Source organism: Phodopus roborovskii, unplaced genomic scaffold (assembly GCF_943737965.1).
Source record: "Phodopus roborovskii unplaced genomic scaffold, PHOROB, whole genome shotgun sequence".
Lineage (NCBI taxonomy): Eukaryota > Metazoa > Chordata > Mammalia > Rodentia > Cricetidae > Phodopus > Phodopus roborovskii.
Window position 1 is genome coordinate 6,188,525 of NW_026126651.1, and position 21,189 is coordinate 6,209,713.

At 44.4% G+C, this 21,189-nt stretch overlaps 1 protein-coding gene across 1 annotated transcript in view; it reads right to left on the minus strand.

Annotated features, from left to right (window-relative positions):
- The window catches only part of Zdhhc13 (zinc finger DHHC-type palmitoyltransferase 13), a 40,230-nt gene extending 27,571 nt beyond the window's left edge, over positions 1-12,659 (minus strand). Inside the window, exons 1-4 of the mRNA XM_051174272.1 lie at positions 12,573-12,659; positions 5,221-5,366; positions 2,145-2,267; positions 423-500 (exon numbers count right to left, since the gene is read on the minus strand). Of these exons, the coding sequence (XP_051030229.1) occupies positions 423-500; positions 2,145-2,267; positions 5,221-5,366; positions 12,573-12,599 (374 nt within the window). The 5' untranslated portion in view covers positions 12,600-12,659. The remainder of the gene's footprint in view (positions 1-422; positions 501-2,144; positions 2,268-5,220; positions 5,367-12,572) is intronic.
- Between the last annotated feature and the right edge of the window lie 8,530 nt (positions 12,660-21,189).

Consider the following 21,189-nt stretch of genomic DNA (forward strand, 5'->3'; position numbering starts at 1 on the left):
CCCTGGCTCACCAGGAACTCACTCTATAGTCCAGGCTGGCCTTGAATTCAGAGATGCATCTACCCCTGCCTCCCAAGTGCTGGGATTAAAGGCATGCACTGCTATTGTCCAGCAAAATCATTCTTAAAGGCTGGAAACTGAGTTTACAGTTGAACTACTGCTTTTATTCATACAAACTAAACAGGAGCAGTTCATTCCAGTCTTAAGACAGAAATTCCAAACATTTGAGTCTGATAATCATACTGGAGCACAGAATCAAACACTAAACAACTCTCTGGAAATGCTAAAGCAGTACTTTATTGTGAAAAGAAGAGAGAGGACAAAGGAAAAGAAACCCATTCCCCTGCCTACAGCTGAGGTTATGACCCGATGCCATAAGCCAGCCACATAAGGCTTAACTTCAGCTAAGAAAGACATCTTACCGGATGGCCCAGTGAAGAGGAGTTGAATTTAAATCACCACCCAACTGATCTATCACAGCACCTTTGGAAATATAAAACCTGTTAAAGGCAATGAAAATAAACTTTAGCTTCATACTGAGAAAGGAAAGTCCTTCCTCCACCCCACCCTCCCAACCCCACCCTAAGACAGGTTCTCCTGTATTCTAGGCTGGCTTCAAACTTGCGGGGTGGCCAATGAAGACCTGAACTAACTTCCGATGCTCCTGTCTCCACTTCCTGAGTACTGGGATCACAGGCGTTCGCTGTCACATCCAGTTTTTACGTGGCGCTGGGCTCCAACCCAGGCCGTCTACCAACCCTACCCAACTTTTTCTTAGCACTGTATTATAAAACAGAAATTAGAGTAACTCTCCTAAAGGGAGACATAAGTCTCCAAACTATGTAGGACAGCAGCAGACAAATCTCTGGTGAAACACTTCATAGTAAATATATGTAATTCTCTCTGCTGTAATTAGCATTCCACTATCACCTACAGCCCTAACACATGGTAACTTCCCTGAACGTTCTAATGACTATAGACTCTTTTTTTTTTTTTTTTTTTTTTTTTAGTTCTAGTGTCTTGAAAATCAAGTGAACATTTAATAAGATAAAGGAATTTCCACGTCAGGCCTGGGGAATCTCGGTGCAACTATGGAGAGTGTAGCACTGCTCCAGGTCCGTATGTGGTCCTGACATGTCAGCATCAAGCAGAAGAGACCCACAGGGTCCACAGTACTGGGTCTCTGTGGGAAAGGCCCCCACACAAGGCTAAGAGCTGCCGTCCTGTGGAGGTCACACAGAGGCATCGGGCAAGAGTTCACCTCCTTTTCTCCACAGATTCGAGTCACACACAGGCTGTTCAGCAGACACACCGTGGACTACAGCACTTTTAAATAGTTTCAAAAGTGGAAAGAGAGAGGTGAGATTTCATCATTTTTAGCAGTTCAAAACTAGAAGTAGCATGTGGAAATGAATTCTTAAAGTAGCAAAAAATGAATTTAGACGAATTAGAAATTAGGAATGTTCTACTTTGAGAACATAAGGTATGTACTGTATACAGTAAACCTACAATGTAATGTAAACAATTTTCATCTCTAGAGATGAAACTCTCTCACTTCAAAGATACGAATTTAGTCTTTTAGGACTCAAGGATTTTATACATATAGTCCTCTGATAGTAAACATATTCACTCAAATACTCACCACCCACTAGCATTTTACACATTAAAGTAGAAACTATGATACCAAACAACAATGGGTAGGCAGCAGGGCTTTCTTTATGAAGAACTATGTAAACCGTTACATGCTCACTTCAAACAGTATTCCACACTTAACATTTTTCATTCTCTACCTATCTATTCCTCCTGCTGTTATATCGTAAAATAGTTCGATGCTTCTTCCAGATTTAGATGCAACTTCTACCCTGACAATGTTTGTGCTGTTACTCCTTTCTTTTTAAAAGGCACCTGCTTTCATTTACTAGCCTTTGTATGTATGACAGGTCCTGCTTTCATTTACTAGCCTTTGTATTTATGACAGGTCCCCTTTATGACTGCTTCTCTTCAGCACGTATAGTAACAGATGTGCGGTAAGTTCCAGGTATCCATTTACAGGAGAAGACCATAGGTGGTCCATCTCACATGAAGAACGAGTGTGAGCCCCAGAAGCACGAAGACCAGTTCACACGCACATGCACCCATCTTACTTTACAAGCTCCAGTCTGTTGTTAATGGCAGCCCAGTGAAGTAGAGAAACATTTTCTCTGTCTGGTTGTCTGACATCATATCCTGCTTCTACCAACTCTTTACATCGTTCAAAAATTCCATATCTTAAATAAGAAAAGAGAAAAGCATAGTTAATACTATCCCAATAGTTTTATATGTAAAAATTTCTTCCCTTTACCATGACTTTTTTTTTTTTTTAAATCCAAATAGCTTTTTAGTCAACATGGAAATACAAAGTAGTTGTCCCTCAGCATCCTTGGAGGGATCCCTGCAGATGCAAATATCTGTGCATTTTTAAGTCCCTTACATGAAATGGTGTCATATATAATAATTATGCATGTCTTCCCACATACTTTAAGTCAATTATATGTTTTTTTACACAATATAGATGCCATGTAAACAGCTGTCAAATGATGCTAAATAGGCAACCAAGACAGTTTTAAAATTCTATGAATGTACAGTACAAGAGCTGATGTGGTATTTCTTAAAAACATTTCGAACCTGACTGGTTGAAACTGGTTGCTAAACTACACAATGGAGAATTCTTAGATATGGTCTCAGTCTAACTGATGCATAAACAGTATAAAGCTAAACAAAGTAAGCTCAGTGTACGTACTGACGGATTAATCCATGTGGAGCTGAAGTAGACCTTAAACTTCAGTGCTCACACCTGCCTTCCTTCAATAACTGCTTTTGTGTAAGAACATATGGTGCTGGACTACAATCTTATCCCTGAAGCACGCACAGCTCTGCAACGGCCCTCCTGGTGCAGGCAAGACCCTAAAAGCAAACTTGGAATGGGAAGAATTCAACAAGAAATGGATATGATGTAGACCTAGGCAAGGGAGAGAATGATGAGTCCTTCCTGGAGAAAGTGAAACACGATACCCATGTTGTATTTTAAGAAGGGAGGACACTCCGGACAGGAGGAATAACATGGACAGAAGCTGAGAGGTGAAATACCATATAGAAACAGAAGCAACTTGACGCTGCCGAGCACAAACAACACAGTAGCGAGTGAAGGGCGAGGCCAGGCCACACAAGGGGGATGAAACTGTGAATGTCTCATCTCTAGCTCAGTGGGGACTTTCAAACCAAACTTGAAAAGGCACGTGCTGAGAAGCCGAGTTTCAGGGTTTCAAGAAAGATCGCACTAGTGGCACCATGGAAGTTACTCAGACTAGAGTGAGAATAGAGTTCCGAGACCAGCACTGGGATGATGGCAGAGAATACAGGCGATGAGAGCCTGGAGTGTGAGGCAGGCGGCAGGCACGGAGATACTGAATCTACGGAGGTATTTCTTCTAATACTCGCATAAATTTAAAAAGCATCCATTAGCCACACACATTCCACCTTCTGGTTTCTCAAGGGAGTTTCTCTGTGCAGCTCTGGCTGTCCTGGAGCTTGCTCGGCAGACCTGGCTGGCCTCAAACTGAAGAGATCCATCGACCTCTGCTCCCAGAGCGCTGGGGTTAGAGGTGTGCACCGCTGCCGCCGCCGCCGCAGCCACTGCCGCCACCATGTATTTCTTTTCAACAGAAACTAACCACAACCTCCGTTTTAGCACTTTCTCTGAAACGCATTTCCATCTAGAAGGACCTGAAAGTGTCAACTGGCTCTCAGAGGTCAAAAGTCACACCAACTGGTGAACTCACTTTTCCACTCGAAATGAAAATGTTTCTGCGTGATAAAAATGTGCTCGTGCCTTTGCAGCATTTTAAAGAGTGGAGATACAGGTCTCACAATGCTAAGCGAAAACTGTATGTGGAAGCTTCTGATAATGACCCAGCATTGTAGTTGTCTACTCCATCTTTCAAAGGTCACCTTGGTTATTTTACTGGAAAATAATTCTCCTTTTTATTTGACAAACATTAAGAGAACATATTATTGGTCATTTCGAATATCTGTCTCTCTGCTTATTTCTCCTTCCCAAATAACTAACTAAAGATATTTCCATGTTCATTTGAGAAGGTTCAAGACCTAACGGAACATCAGAGGTGAGTTTTTCCAGAGCTTCCCGTGAATGCAGCTGATATCTAGCATTTGGCACGACAGAGCTTTCCAGGTGACAGAGATATTTCAATGTTCCCCTTAAGAACACTCTTGTCTTCATAGCAACACAAACTACCAGCTAATATTTACCCAATGTAGCAGACCTGGAGCCTTTAAACTTTGGTTTAAGGATACTCAGATAATTCTCAATGTATGAATAAAGAACAATAAACATTAGTCAAGCCAACCAGTGACTTAACAGAAACCACATCAAGATAGTCTGGTAATACTAATTTTTTAATGATGATTAGATGAGTGTGACTTATATTAAATAAACATTATAATGTTTATACTCAATACTAAAATATAAATTGCTACTTAGTTCTGTCTGACAGATAACACTTTTTGAAGTATCCTCAAAAGCAACAGGTGAGATGGGCACGGAAATAAACAGGCTCCATGAAGATGAAAGCATTGTAGGAATTGACGATACAGATGCCCACGTATGATCGCCAGAGGCAGCACCATTTTAAACGCATTTCTGTTCTCAGCACAAGGGACAGACCCATTATTTGCTTCAAGTGGTCAGAGAATATACTTCTGTCTGTCCGTCCTCTGGTGCCAGCGAACAAAAATGTAGGCAATAGAGAATTATTAACAGATAATATTTACAAACATGAGCTGGTATTTCTCATCCCATGCCTGTATTAGGTTACAGCACGCTTCAAATTCAAATTCTGAGTGGTTTTAGTCTTGTTCCATCCATTCAGTACACAATTTACCAGGCACCCAATGAAAGACTAAGCAGGAGGCCTGGGGCCACAAACATAAAGGAGACACCACCTTGCTCAAAAGCAGCTCATAATCTAATGGAGTTGCCTGACACACAACCAGGCTCTGCACTGCACTACGCTCTCTGATACTGAAACAGCAAATACACTTGGTGCTGCTGTTGAGCCGTTTGGATACATACCGTAACAAGTGCCCGTAAAGGACCATCAACTGCACACATACTATTGTAACTGAACAGGCTCTATGATAAGACAGAGCATCGAGCAGACTCACTGTGTAGCTTTGACAATGTCACAGTTACTGGAGTCCTCTGTAAGAGGAAGAATTTCTTTTGCCTTCGAAAGGTCTTTGTTTTCGGGAGTGCAGATGCTGTGGCGACCAAATCCGGGAAGGTGTGAGCCATGGCTGTGATTCCTGCACTGAAGAGTAAGAGCAATTGACAAAGCATATAAAAGAATCAATGTCATAATTAATTATATACTATCAACAACGCCAATGCGTTAAACTCTTATTGGAGTATCTTAGATGCTTAATATTAGAAAAACACAAAGTACACATGTTGACATGGGTTATCTGAAAAGGCATGAACACAGCTGCAGTAGAGGGTCATGGCTACTGATATTGTAAGACCATTACTAGGGTCTCGTTTTCTTCCCATTTCCTAATGAATCAAGCTCTTGTACTTTGCTTTCGCAATGAAGATGGAAACACCCTGGGCAAGCATCGCGGTAAAGGCGGTGGCATAGTGTCTTCTGTGACAACGGTGATAAGACTGTCTTAGCAGAGGTTCCTACAGCTTTTGCAAAATCAGGTTGCTATGAAGCAAACAGGACAGCAAGAAGCCTAAGTGGCAAGGACCGAGGGTAGCTTCTAGAAGTGGAAGTGCCCCTGGTGACAGACATCAAGAAAATGAAAACAATTAGCAAGCATCCACAAAGCGCTGGCTTACATTACTAGTCACATGAGCTTGAGAAAGGACTGTAAGCTCCATAAGGGAACACAGCTCCGCCATGACACCAGCAAGCAGAAAGGATGAACTAATAAACTCTCTAAGCCGCTGTATGTGTGGTCATTTGTCATCGCTCAGCCACAGATAGCTAGTACAGAAGTGACCACAGAGTTCAGGGAAGGATTGTCCCCTCGGGCCTAGTAGTTCCAGTTCCAAGGGATCTCACAGATCCCTCACACAGGCATACATGCAAGCAAAATACCAGCGTGCACAAAATAAAAAGAAGTCGTCAACAATTAAAAAAAAAAACCCATCTCTCAAGGGAATTCCCAGCTGCTTGGGGTTCAGTTGATCTCAGGTGGAGTCAAGTTAACAATCAAAACTGGCCGTTAACAAGCTGAGCGGTGGTGGCACACTTGACAACTGTCAACTATGTCATTAAAACACCAAGTAGACAGACAGCAGGGTAGAGGTTGGAAATGGGTTAAAATCCCCAGTACAAGAGAGGCTCACTGAGGCGCCTTACTGCCCCCAAAGCAAAGATCTAACTTTGAGAGAGGGACTCGTAACAGCTGAAGATTCCAGACACTTACAAGTTTCTCAACACTTCCTAAAAACAGAGATATTATCTGCATATATTCTAAAATTTAAAAAGACTCCAATGATGGTAAAACTGGACACCATTCATTGGTATGAAAACCAAACAAATCAATCTCTTAAACTGTTCCAAATTCTCAAGTGGAAATAAAGTCTCCAATATCAATGAAGGCATTGCTTTTGCTAAGAAATGGCGTTGAGAGCGGGCTGGGGGCTATGTGTCAGTGACAAAGAGTGCTCACCTAGCATGTAGGAGGCCCTAGGTTCACTGCTCAAAGACTGGGTCAACAGTGAAGGAGGGGGCAAATCCCTGAATTACTGGTAGGCGTAAAGAGGTACTTCAGGACAACCTAACGACATTTAAAAATCAGCAGTGCATACACCTTCAATACAGCTTCCTTGGTGATTAGCTACTGCAGCTATATTACCTTGAAATATTTTAGAATTTTCTTCCTGAAACTGTCCTCTGAGCTGTATGGAAAAAAAAAAAATTTTTTTTTCTGATCCTCATGTCTCCACCTCCGAAGTGCCAGAACTACAGGAGTGTACTCCACATCTGGCCTGGACGACTGCTTTTATGCAGTGTACAGAGTACATATTAAATGGACTATACAAACTATCAGAAAGCCATGAAACCACACGGCTGGCACCCCATCACACCGCCCCAGCAGAGCCTATTTCCACACGGAAGAGCACACCGCCCGCCCCAGCAGAGCCTATTTCCACACGGAAGAGCCCCCCTCCTATTAGGGAAAACAGCTTCTGCTTTTCTTTACAGCGTCACCCTAACATGTGCAACCTTAAACCCACTTGCTTCACTCCGTTAATCTGGTGTGGAATGTGCTATTTGTGACCTTTGTTTTGCTTCATTATTAGACTTACAAGCTGATGTCAAAAGCGCTAGTTTGGGGCTACTGCATACAATACTGCTATGCACTTTCTTGTCTATGTGTCTAGGTATCCGTGCATAAACAATTCTTAACTACATGTAGCCAGAAGTGCGACTATTTGACTTTAAGGGATGCTAAGCCCAGCTTAAAAATGGCTACATCCATTAAGGACCCCAGCACAGGGCCTGGGAACGTTCGTTCGTGGCTCCCATCCTCACAGGCTCTTGGTGTCATCAGGCGTCTAATGCTGCCGCTTTACGGGGTTTCTATCTTGTCTTCTTATGTATTTGAGTACAAGTTCTTTTCTTAGCTATTATAAAATAAAGTACGGCTTTCTACGTTCGTGCACAATGTAATAACCAGGATTGGATCTCGCCACTGGCTGTCCTATCTTAAAGACCTACAAAACCAGACAAAATACCTGAAATAAGCTATTTTAACTATGAACAATAGGAAGGTATGAGTATGTTCTCCAAGAAATCAGAGTTTAAGAAAGGTGTGTGTGTGTGTGTGTGTGTGAGAGAGAGAGAGAGAGAGAGAGAGAGAGAGAGAGAGAAAGAGAGAGAGAAAGAACTATGGAATAGGAAGGTGGAGAGGATCTGGGAGGAATATGAATATATATATATATCCATTAAAAAGAAAGGAAGGGGTGTGGGTGAACCTTACCATGAACCCCAAAATTTCAGAATTACCACTAGCCTCAGGTGATGAACGCAGACCAAAACAAAATAGTAAATTAGCTTAATACATTGAGATTGTTGGTGATTATTTTATGATACTTTGTAGCAATATTGTGTTGTAATGTTAAGAGGCCTGCTGGAGCCTCAGGGCCTCTCTCTATAAATGAGAAGCCAGAAATAATGGATGAAATAGGCTGGGATGACTCAAGGAGAGAATAAGCTAATCAAGGAAGAGAGTGGGGGGGGGTGCCTAAGCTTAAGATTTCAGATAATTAGTTTCTCAATGCTTCCTAAAAACAAAAACACATATCATTTGCATATAGTCTAAATTTTAAAAAGTAAAAAGAATGTACACTACACAGGTATGTAGAGAGAGTGAACTCCACAAGGCTAGAAAAAGGCTGATTATGGAAAACTCAATTTAAGCATGGAAAAATACACAGGTACACAAGCATTAAGCATAAGGAATGCAGTGGCTATATGAAGATATTGCGAAGCAAGTGCCAATAATATTTTGAGGAGTAAAGGAGAGTTCCTAATATTATAGAGCTAAACCATTAAGAAGATACAACAACACTGAATGTGTAATGAATTCAAATTTAAATTCATGAAGTAAAAACAACCACCTGGGAATCAGAGAGACTTTGAAAGACCCAATCCATCAACTTGGTCACTGTTAGCACAACACATGCATAGTATGCTTCACAAAGGTCTTAATTTGCACATCCCTAGAGGTGAATGAGGCTGAGCTCATCTGTCTTCTGCATCTCTTCTATGAAATTTCTGTTCAAGTCTTTACCACCCTCCCTTTTTTTGATACAGGGTCTCACTACATATACATTTCAGCCTCCAACCGTAGTGAACGCCCTGCTTCATCCTCCTAAGAACTAGGATATCAGGAACGTGCTAACTAACATGCCTAGCTAGCATTCTCCATTTGTGCTATGTGTTTTCTTACTGTTAAGTTTTAAGAGTTCTTGACTTTTAACGATCTAGATATAGTACTAGATATGTGACTTGCAAAACATTTTCCCTTGGGCTGTAGCTTTCCTCTCCTTAAAAGACTCATTCATGGGATAAGCTTTGAATTTTGACGTCCAGTTTATCAACTTGCTATTTCACAGACAGATGGATTTTTATTTTGTGCTCAGTTCCAGGAACTACTCTTGAGATCACAATTCTTCTGGGTACTGAAGAAAGTTCCAGCACACATGCTGCCAGAAGCCTTTGCTTCTTGAGTGAACTGGATTGCTCTGTCTACACAGATGCCCTCCTTCAGGACTCAAGTCTGCAACAGCAGCAAAACCATAAGAAGTGGAAAGGTAAATTATCTGCTGGGTTGCTAGAGTCTGACCTCTGGTTGTCGTCAATCTGACTTCTACCATTTACTTTCCCAGAATCCTGATGATGTTATAGTGTCTGCCAGACTTTACGGCTACACTCAGTGGGAGAGAGGTGTGTTTTCAACCCTTTACCCATTTTACCCAGAACCAGAACCACAACCACAATAGTCTTTTGAATAGGTGTATTTGGCTCTATCTGATTAAAAATAAAAGTCAATTAAGAGTCATACATAGCCAAAAACAACATGTACTTAATTATAGTAAAATGCAAGTAAGAAACTTCTAGAACTCTTTGTATGTCGCAGTAATTATACTCTATCCAACTGGATAAACGCTAAAAGGCCCTGGCTCTAAGAAGTCTGTGATTCTAATTCATTGATTTTCTCTGGTCCACTTAGGATTCCAGCTCACAAATGACTTAAGGCACCCAGGGTAACATGCTACGCTTCTTGTCTGTTTTCATAAGAGACGTGGGTTGTTGGGGAGAAAGAAAGGAATAACAAGAAAGACACAGCTGACTACTTCTCCACAGGGAAGAAAAGGACCACCGTAGGGACATTATGTAAGAGGCACACAGACGGGCACACCTGTGGCTATCTTAATAATATAATCTCCCCCCTTTTTTTAATCTTATTTTCAAGATCAAGAGACGAAGGTCTATGCCACTTCCTCTGGACTTTAAGCTCTGTGAACTGCTTCACTCATAAAATATTGCAGAATGATGCTGTGCCAGTTTGCAAGTCTAACCCTTAGAAGCGCACCTTCCTCTTCCTGCTTCCTAAGACACACTTTCTTTTAGAATGCAGCTACCGTGCTGTGTAGACCAGGTCACATGTCACACAGAGGTGTCTGATGAGAGTCAGCATCAACTACCAGATCTATGAGTAAAGACATTCCCAGATAACACCAGTCCCAACTAGCAATTCACACCTAGCTTATGAGTCTTTCCAGTGGAGGCTCTAGATACAATGGAACAGGAAGGAAAACCAGCCTGAACCAGTCAGTATATTCAAATTTCTGATGCACAGATAGATCCATGAGTCAACAATAGCCGTTCTTTATACCATTATCTTCCTGCATGGTTTGTTATACCACGACAAATAATTACAGCATCTTTAAACTATAGGGGAATTATGCAATCAAACTATTTTTTTTAAAATAGCAAGTACTCTTGAAGTTACAATGGACTTTGAGAGAAAACCATGATCTGGAAAACTCTGGTGAGGGTCATTACTCTGACTAACAAGCAAAATGGGGGTAGGGAGGTATAACAGAAAACCATTAAAATTTGTCACAATGTTAGCAGAAGAATCAGAGTTACGTTTTTAGATTCACTATTGGTTGGACCCCAGTTAGACTCTCATTTTCGATGCCCGCATCAGATGCCAATCACTGCCCTCGCAGAGAGAACACCATCAGGCAGGATCAGTGAGTACACTGCATAATATGAAATGCTGGGGACAAATATGAACCAGGAAGGCGGTCACGGAGTGCTGTTGCTAGTGATGGTAATGGGAAAGGCCTACAACTTCAAGTACAAGGGGATGGGAAATACTACATCGACGCGGTGACATTTGTCTGAAGACTTTGTAGATGTGGAGGAATACCGCCACGTCAGTGCATGCACAGGAGAGCCCATTCTAGGCAGAGCAAGTAAGTATAAAGGCCCGGAGCCCAGCGTAGCTGGGAGTTCACTGACCAAACAAAACTGTAAAAGATGAGGTCTTAAACGGAACCAAGAACCAGGCTGGGTAGGAAATTTCTGGCAAAAACCCATCAGCACTGAGTGCCAAACTCAATACAAGGGATTTTTTTTTTTTTTTTTTTTTTGTCTGTTTTGTTCATGAAGAATAGAGCTAACTTCCAGGACATTCAAAAACACGTTTACCAGATGAATGAGTGGAACCTTGGCAGAGTGGAACTTAGCTGCTCTTATAGCTGTGACTCCACTTTCTTGAGTCTCAGTTCTCACTTTTAAAATTAGAAACAATTACTTTTCCCTAGCTCACTGAACGGGGGATCTCCACTACGAAGTGTATGCTCTCCCCATTATAAGCATTATTAGCAACAATCTAGCTTGCCCCACCAACTCCAACCTCGAAATTCGCCCTCTCTTCTGATGTCACAGAACCTGGGCAGGGTAATTTTCCCTTCAGAACGCAGGAACACACTTTAAGCCCTTACAGGCTTTTATCAATGAGTGACAGTAATTAAAAAGTGACGGCTGCTCTTACCAACGTTCGAATCTGAGAAACATAACGAGACATGGCTCCATGGAAAGAGTCTACAACGTTCTGTAAGATCCAGTCTCCCTGCACACCATTTTCTTTTAAAATGCAAGAACTCTCAATAAAAACACCCCAGCCACTTAAACCTACACCAAACTGGCTGAAGAAGAAGAAGAAAAAAGGGAAAGATTATTAGGAAAAATAGTTGAAGGAGTCGCATTGCTTGGAAAATCTACTTCTAGCTCACTCGACTGAAGAGACTGCTGCCGTTTTTCTCGGCTGTAAGCGGGAGTTCTCTTGCTTAAGGATGCTGGGATATTTTTAGATGCACATAAAGGTATGTGCCTAACACATGCCTAAGCATTTGCTGGGATTGAAAAGGCATCTACCGAACCTTTAGCCTTTAGAGGTCGCAATCAAAAGGGACAAATTCTCAGTTCTCTCGGCTTTTAAAGCTTTCCCCGTGGCCTCTGGAACTAATGTAGCTTTGGGTAACAGGCGCCCTGCTTGCTAAGAGTAGAGAGTCCTCTGGGATTTTTGCAGAAGGCACCAAGGAGCTCTCTTCCTTCCGCCTCCACAGCCTCAGTGCTTTCAAGGAGAAGGAAGGATGTGGGTGGGCCAAGAGCTAAGGCGGCGCAGGGAGCGCAGGGTGGAGAGGAAGGAGGCAGGCAGCCTGGGCGCTAGGGCTGGCTGGGCCAGCCGAGGTGTGTCGCCTGACCCTCTGTGGGTCCCCGCCGGCCCGGGGGTGAGGGCGGTGAGGGATGCACGCCCCGCAGCCAGAAGGAAGCGGCAGGCCCGCCCGCCCTGGCTTCGCGGCCACAGCAGGGGACGGGCAGCATCTTCCTGAGTGTGGCCGAGGCCCAGCCAGGCCCGGCACCCCCGCCGGGCTGCCCCACCCGGCCGCCCGGGTCCCCACCGCCCCGCCCTACCGCGCTCACCTGCGAGCCCAGCCCCGGGCCCTCCATCCCGCCCGGCGCGGCGCCCGGCCCGCAGCGGCTCCAGCGCAGAGTGGCGGCGGCGGCGGTGGCGGCTCGCCGGCCAGCACGCCTCGCCCGCCTCCGGCTCACTTCCGGCCCTCGCCCCGCCCCCGCGCCGCCAATCCGCCGCGCCGAGCCAATCGCCGCCCTCTCTCGCACGGGGGCGGGGCTTTCTCGCCTCTAGGGAACGGCCGGCCTGCCACGCCCCCTAGCTCCGCCCCGCCACGCCCCCCCCAGCTATGCTCTGCGGATTTTCCTTTAGTCCCATTCAGGGCACACCATCACCTGGGGTGCAGGGAGGCTCGACAGGTGCCCGACTCAGGGTGTTCTTCCAAAGTGCTGTACAGGGTTGTCCCCAAACTAGATGTCCCTGTGGAAATCGCTACCTCATCTCAGTCCCTCAACTGTGAAATGGAGTCAAGAGCAACTCCATCAAAGCATTTGGAGGACCAACCGAGGGAAAGAACGCAATGCTCAGTCCCTCAGCGGGGGAGGTTTAGCAGATGAAGAGCATTCGGTCTAATGGACAACCTCACTGTTAAAAGGTCTGTAGCCCTTGAGCAAGGCGCTTCTCCCATCACGGCCCATTTCGTCATAGCAAGAAGAAGGCATGGCTCAGTGCTTGCCAACAAGTCTCACGTGGCGACCTGAGTGGTGGCGACCTGAGTGTGTTCCCCGGGATCATGGCAGAAAGGGAAAAAAATCTCAAAGTTGCCCTCTAATCTACACACTTACACACACACATAGAGAGAGAAACAGAAAACAACGGGGCTTTTCTAGGCCAGAACTCAATACAGTACTTTGTAATAATTCCTGCAAGTGTCTGCTGCTAAGCCCAGCTGGGTTAGATCATTAGAAGCTAATTCAGAATAGAATTAAAACTATGGTGACTCCGCATCCTATAAACCATGAAATAAGTGTCTGCAAATAAAGTGCTGGGGTTACTCATGAAAAAAAAAAAAACTTTACAATGAAACAGTAAAATTGTAAGTGTATTGTTATTATTGTCAGTGGTTCCACTTTTTGGGCACACCGTAGGTTACCCACAAAACTTACCCCCAGTGAAGATGGGAAGCATGTTATATTTGTCTTGGAATTCCCAGTGCCCAGAACAGCACCGAGACTCAGAAAATACCATAATTACAGTGAGTAGATGGGTAGATGTATAAATGTGTCATCAACTTTTATGACGCCATGCAGCGCGAACTAAATGGCAAATAGAAGGAAGGGCAAGGGACTTCCTTCAGAGCTGGAGGGAAAGGCAGTTAACTTGGAGAGGGTAGGATGAAACTTGGGGAGGGTTCCAAAGAGGAGAGAACCTTTTGGTGTGGTCACTTCCTAATCGTTACCTAATCGGATGTCTGTTTATTGGTTTATTGATCGCTTAGTGTGTGTTGGTAACTGTGCCGGTGTTCTGCATACATCACATCTAAACCATGAGATGGTTCTGACTGATTCCATAAACTCCAAATCATTTAGAGTAGGGAGGGAGGGAGGCTTCAATCCCATCTCCTCTTAAAAGTTAGTGCTATGGCCAATGTAGTTTGGGTCTTTCATCTTTAAGGAGTTGTTAAGGTGCTGTTGAACTTGAGGGAGGCTTGGAACCTTCTAGTCCATGCTTTTGTTTTGGTGTCCTGAGATGCTGGAAGAGTCTGCACTGAATACATTTTAACACTCCACTTCTTAGCCAGGCTCTGGACTCCACTCTGCTCATTAGTTTTATCCCTCCAACAAGCTACTTCAGGTTAAGATAAGCATATCTGTGCCTAATTCCTCAGTGAGCCTAGTGATGGGGCTAGGTCATGTCAACGTCTCTCATTTTCAAAATTACCTTTGTAGACATGCCTCAGCAGAAAAGCTTGAATGCGTGTGCATGCCCCTAAAGCTGCCTGGGCTTAAATCACAGCTCCTGCCTCTAGTAGTTCCGTGATCTTCAACACGCTGCTATGTTTTTGCCCTTCAGTTTCCTCATTTATATTTATATTTCTTATTACATTTCTTATTTATATAAGACACACATGGTACTTACTTCATAGCACTCTGGAGAGGATTAAATGAACTGACATGTGTGTAGTGCTCAGAGGACAGCTTGGTACATTCTAGGCTTTGTAAATGGGTTACTTACTAGAATTTCCATGCTCCTCCCCAGGAATGGGATTGGGAGAGCATTGAATGGCATCAGCTGGGGGATGTGTGTAAAGGGGAAAGAATAGGGATCCAGCACGCCCGGCTTCTAGTTTACACTTTCTGTGTGTATTAGATTCCCAAGGTTTCCATAAAAAAAGGCAGTACTGACTGAGTGGACAAAGTCCAGGGAATTATTGTCACATAGATCTGAAGTCCGGAGCCTAAGGCCAAGGTCTTACTTAGCAGGCTTAGTTCTTTCTGAGGCTGGCTTCATTAGCTTGAAGATGGTCGTGTTCTCCATGTGCCTTTACGTGATCTCATTTCATGTATTTGTATCCCTCTTGTATGGGCAGGAATTGAACTGCATTAAAGCTGAACCTGACCATATTTTACACACACACACACACACACACACACACACACACACACACACACACCCCTATGGACAAATACAGTTACATCTGAAGCGCACTGGGGCATAAGATTCTAGTATATGGAGAAGGGGAAGCAGCGCATTCTCCCTATAACACGGTGTAATTCTGAGCAAACCATTTCCCCTTTTTGTCAAATGTTCTCATATGCAAATTTTCATGGAAGTTGAAGTTGAAAGCAGTGTTCTTATGTTACATGCATGTTTTTCTGCCGGCCTGGTCCCACAGCTGTGCCAGCCCCAAATAACACACAGAGACTCTGTATTAAATATAAAGTTGTTACCTGTTACCAGTATTTCTTATTGGCTAGCTCTGTCTTAAATATTAACCCATTTCTATTAATCTAAGTATTTCCACGTGGTCTCATCTTACCGGAGAGAGGGACCAGACCTCTGCTCTCTCCATCCTCCATGTTGAATCTCCTCCTACCTCTCCCCAGTCCTCCTTCTCTCCTAGTCCCGCCTACCTTCCTTTCCTATTGGCCAACAGTGCTTTATTCATTAACCAATACGAGAAACATATTTACAGAGTGACAACTCCCATCATTTTTATGGTTCCTCTTAGCTTTGATCATATAACTTTCCTAAGCAGGATTATGTCATTTCTGTCTCTAGTACTCTTACATAGGCAGCACTGTCCTCATCCTATAAGCGCATATTAACTTTCTTCTACATACCCGACATTGCTCAGCATTGGGAAAGCATTTGAGCAAGAAAGAGACCTGTCCTCTGATACCCATGGCGTATTGTGAAGCACAAAGAGAAAGATTATAGGCCACTCACCAGTATTTCACTCTTATAGTTGTAGTTGTTGAGTAGATCATTATTTTTTTTTTCCATGACTGTGGGCTATTGGTGAGGATCCATCTTTTCTCTCCCTCCTTTCCTCCCTCCCTCTCTCTCTCCCTCCACCATTCTTTGTACATCTGGCATACGTTGAAACAAACAAGAAATGTCCAAACATAAACAACCACAATGTAGAAAGTGATCTGTAAGGAGACATCAAAGTTGGCTCAGATCCACAAACTATACTAAGGTCTGATTTTTGCAATGTTGAGAAATTACTTGATTTGAGTATTTCATATTTTGTACTGACTGGTTTTGGGTGTCAACTTGATACAAGCTAGAGTCATCAGAGAGGAAGGAGCCTCAGCAGAGGAAATGCCTCCATGAGATCCAGCTGTAAGGCATTGTCTCAGTTAGTGATAAAAGGGGGAAGGCCCAGTCCATGGAAGGCGGTGCCGCTCCTGGGCAGGTGGTCCTGGTTCTGGAGGAAAGCAGGTTGAACAAGCCATGGGAAGCAAGCTCCTGCATCAGCTACTGCCTCCAGGCTTTTGCCCTGCTTGAGTTCCTGCCCTGTGGAAATATAAGCCAAACAAACCTTTTCCTCCCCAACTCGCTTTTTGGTCATGGCATTTTCGTCGCAGCAATAGAATCCGTAACTCAGACAGATTTCCTAATGTGTGCTGTCACAGTATGGATGACGACTGACTGACTTTGTTTTGCCTAAACTTTTGACTCTGGGCTCATTTCTTCCTCCTTCTGGCAAGGACATGGGCATGTTTTAAGTAGGGGGCTGTGACTATTATCATTATGATGCTGGCACCAAAATGGTTCTTTGAAATGTCAAAACAAAGCAGACAGTGATAGCAATAAAAAGCACATATTCATCTGTGGAGAGCTTCTCACATGAACCAGGTAGGAAATTAGGAAATGCCAATGCTCCATGCTACAGGCTGGCGGCTAGACAGGGAGGGAGCTCACTGAGATGAGTGTCGGCTGAGATTCTGGGCTGGGTACAAGCTAAAACACTTTTTAGAGGCTAAGTAGTGGGCAATAATCTCTGCTCTTCGAGAGAAGCCAAGAAAAAGTTCCAAAAGGCCACAAGGCCCCCCTCAGTCTGGGAGGTAGGGTGCGATGGAGAGTTCCCTTTAGAAAGTCATGGAACCTGTTCAGATGTCATGCTCAATCCTTGTCTTCTGCCCATGGACAAGTCTTTCTCATGAAAGTTAAAAACCTCTCATTTCATATGTAAGACGTCAAGGTCTAGCCATGATCTATGAGCTGTTCTAAGTAACACCATGAATGTGTACTGAGTTAGGAGCCTTTGTGTGGTTTTGATTTTACATGCTATATTAACAGGAACCATATGTATGTATAAGTGTGTGTGTGTGTGTGTGTGAGTGAGTGAGTGTGTGTGTGTGTGTGTGTGTGTGTGTGTGTGTGTGTGTAGCAGAGACAGAGGTGGCTGGGAGGGGAATAACAGACACAATGTATTTCTGCTATTTATTTTTCACTGGCTATTATTTGAGTCATGGGCAGTCACATTTCAGTATCTACTTCTAAAGGACGATTTGATTTTCTGGCTGTGTCAAGATTGTAGCATTGATGCCTAGGTTTGAGCATTAAATCTACCTCCACTGGTGGAGTGCTGAGCACTTGCTTGCATTCCCAGCTTCTCAGCCTTGGTGATCCTCGAAGATACTTAAATATCCCGTCCTTGGGAGTGACCTTCCCGGATTCATAGGCCAGGCTAGGATGCCCCTCCAAGTACACCAATAGCACGGTCTAATGCTTCTGTTGACAGAGCATCATGGCTGCGCTGCGTTCACATTTAGATCATCCGTCTTTTTTACACACCTGGAGCAGTTTTGCGAATACAGGACCCAACTTGTCTCGACATAAACTTAATCCTCAGGACACAACACCCACGGGAGCTGCTTAACCTTTAAGCTGTTGAGTGCAGAAATCAAGCAGAAAGCAGTCATTTTCATTTATGTTTCTGGCAGCTAACACAGTTCCCAAGTGCTCAAAATCATTTAATGATCTACATTAGAGGATCCCACCTCTGGCTCCGTGCAGTTTGCAAACCGCTTCGCTCCTCTCCCGCTTAGGGTTTTGGCTCCAACAAGACTGTGGAGCAGGAGCAGCAGGGATCAGTGGCTCCCCTCCCCCCACAGACATAGAGTTGTTATAGGCTTGGGAGTCAGAGGGATGAGCACTGAGCAAGGTAGTAGCAAAGAGCTACGGCCAAGAATGGCTTGAGCCGCACAGTTCCCTACTGGTGGCTTTGGCACCACAGTCATTAGGGAGAATCAAGTCCAGAATCCCCGAATAAACTGGGAAGTTCAGAGCCTTTCCAAACTTTATCCGGGTGTCTTAAGCAATGCTCTCAAGCTCCCAGCTACTCTGAAGAATCACGGTGAGACTTGGTTGGGCTACAGAGCCCACTTTTTTGCTTTACTCTATCTAGAAAGGCCCTGCTACTCTGAGTTCCTATGATTCCAATTGGTAATTGGGGATAGTAATAGAACCCGCTTCATAGGGATAAAATGAAGTCAGCATTCTCCCAGAACATGGGAACAGCTCTGACTTTATAGCATCTCATGGGCCCATGACCAGTTACTGCTTGCCTGTCACTGAATCTATGCATCTTTATTCGGACTCTTCAAAGAGAGATGCGACGTTGTAGTTATTTATTCAGTGGCTTCCGGGGTCTCCAGTTACTTACTCATCTTGTCCACACAGCTGTGCTGGGGTGTCTTATTTCTGCCAGGATCTCCAAGGGCTTTAGGTAGGAACAATTTCCAGGAAAGGCAGCCTACAGTCCACGACACTCCAAGCACTAAAAAGTCATCCTCCTTCCCCTCAGATCTAAACACATTCAGGACCGTCCATCAATGTTCTAGGGCCACCAGAGCAATAAAAATGCAATAGGTGACTTAAAAGACCATATAATCATTACCCTACAGTTCTACCAGCTAGAAGACCTAAATCAAAATGTGAACGGGGCTATGGTCTTTCTGAAGCACTCGGGCGAGCCCCCCCCCCCCCGTCATGTCTGGCGGTCACGGGCAATGTCTGTGGGTGTGTCCTTTCAGATTCTGCTTCTTCCATGCCTTTCAGTCCATTTTTCCGTCTCTACACTGTTCTTCCCTTCTTGTAAGGGGTCACTGGTTTAGGTTCCACCCTTACCCAATGTGAACTCATCTTTACTTGATTATGTCTATGAAACCCCATTTCCAAATATAATCATACTCACAGGTACCAGGACTTAAGGCTTGAACATCTGCTTTTGGAGGGCACAATTCACCCCACAACAGAAAGTGAGGGGGAGGAAGCGATACCTCACCCAGTCCGCATCTATCTGAGAGGTTCTGAAATAGCATCATGCTTGGTGTTGGAGTAGTGAGGTATGAGCTGGAAATCAGCCTGAGATGAGAACTACTTTCTAGAGACAGAGGCCAAGAGAACGGGATAATGAGGGGCTTTGGATACCTGAGAGACAGTAAAGGCCCCTGGGATCCCAGGGGATGGGGAGGGGTAGGGAACAAAAACATCAAGAAATTGGGAGAAAATGAAAACTTCTCACAGTATCTGAAGAGCAGAGAAACGATAAGTACTCAGAGGGAAGAGAGCAAAACGGAGAAGGGAAGAGAGAGAGAGAGAGAAAAAAAGGAGGAGGAGAAAGATTGAGAGGGAGGATTTAACGGGCCTGGATGACTCTCGCCTCTGGCCTATGCTCGGCACTCTGGGGATGCCCTTATCTCACTGTATTGATTGTGCCTGTCGCTGCCACCAATCCACGACACGACGGGGAGACCCTAGGTCTCAATAAATGCCTGTCGGGTGGGGGGGGGGTAAAACTAGCCAGGAAGTGAGTCACATGACTCTGCATAGGTCCTTGCCCCCTCAGGGCTGAGTTACAGGCATAGTTCCCCATCCTCCCCCTTCATCAGGGAGATGCAGACCTTTGGTGGAAGCCCATTGTACAGAAGCCAGCACTAGCCATAGGAGGAAGTCAAATGTCTGGGAGCTTCATATGACAGAACCATGAAGAGCTCACAGGGACAGTATGTCTCCAGGGCAGAGCAGTTCAGAAGAGAGGAAGACACTGTCACGGGGTGACCTGAATGGAAGGCACTAGAGGCAGGCTCCTTCACAGACCCCTGGGATGCCTCTTCCTAGGTCAGTTTCCTCCGCCATTAGAGATGCTGCAATCGAACCTGGTGATGGAGCCTTTGTGGGGCAGATGAAGGGACATCGGGCAAGATCCCCAAAGCCCTTTGAGTCCACACAGCTATCACTGACATACAGCCTCAGACAAGACAGACAGACAGCCTGTAGCCTTAGTTTCCTGTCCTGTAAAATGGACACCTGAGCACACTTTAGAACATGGTATCATGGGAAATCAGCCTGTGTTCTTCATCTCATAGGACGGACAAGAAAAAGAATGATCAGATACAAGGCCAAGATGGTTTGGCCCCAGCCCAAAATGCCTGTGGACACCTGTGGGAGATTGTCCTCTGTGAAACACAAGTTGTAGTCCTCCTCCAAAAGAGGGAATCACTTCCATAAAATGCTACTTCAGACAGAATCTGCAGAGAGGGATGCATGAGCAAGGCAGAGGGAGACAGAAGGAAGTTCCCACGGGACGCCCCCCTGGAGCCTGGGCATTCTGCCCTCACTTCCTTCACTCATGCTATGAGAAAGAATATAGGGATTGATGGAGATACTCCCAAATAAGCAGAGTTATAGGTATACAGGTATTTATAAAAAAAAAAACATCAACACAAAACTGACAAGTTTTGAACCAATGGGAAATTTGATTTGCACGTTTCTTATTTATTGCCTATCTATCTATCTATCTATCTATCTATCTATCTATCTATCTATCTATCTATCTATCCATCTGTCCATCCATCCGGGCAGTTCACCAGCTTGGATTGACCCAGATTATAAACCAGATTTGCAAGGACTCTAACTTCAGGGAATGGAGAGGGTAGGACACAAGAAGTAACTTCTGGGCCTGTGTGACACACCACAGTCAGTCATCCCTCCTGCCAAGCCTAAAAGCTTGAGTCCGATCCCCAGAATCTACATGGTGGAAGATAAGAACTGACTCCTAAAAGTTGCTCTGATTTCCAAACATGTGCTGTGACACTTTTATGCCACCACCCCCAATATCAATTAATAAAAAAGAAAAATTTTCATAGTCATGTGGTCATAAAACTCTTGTAC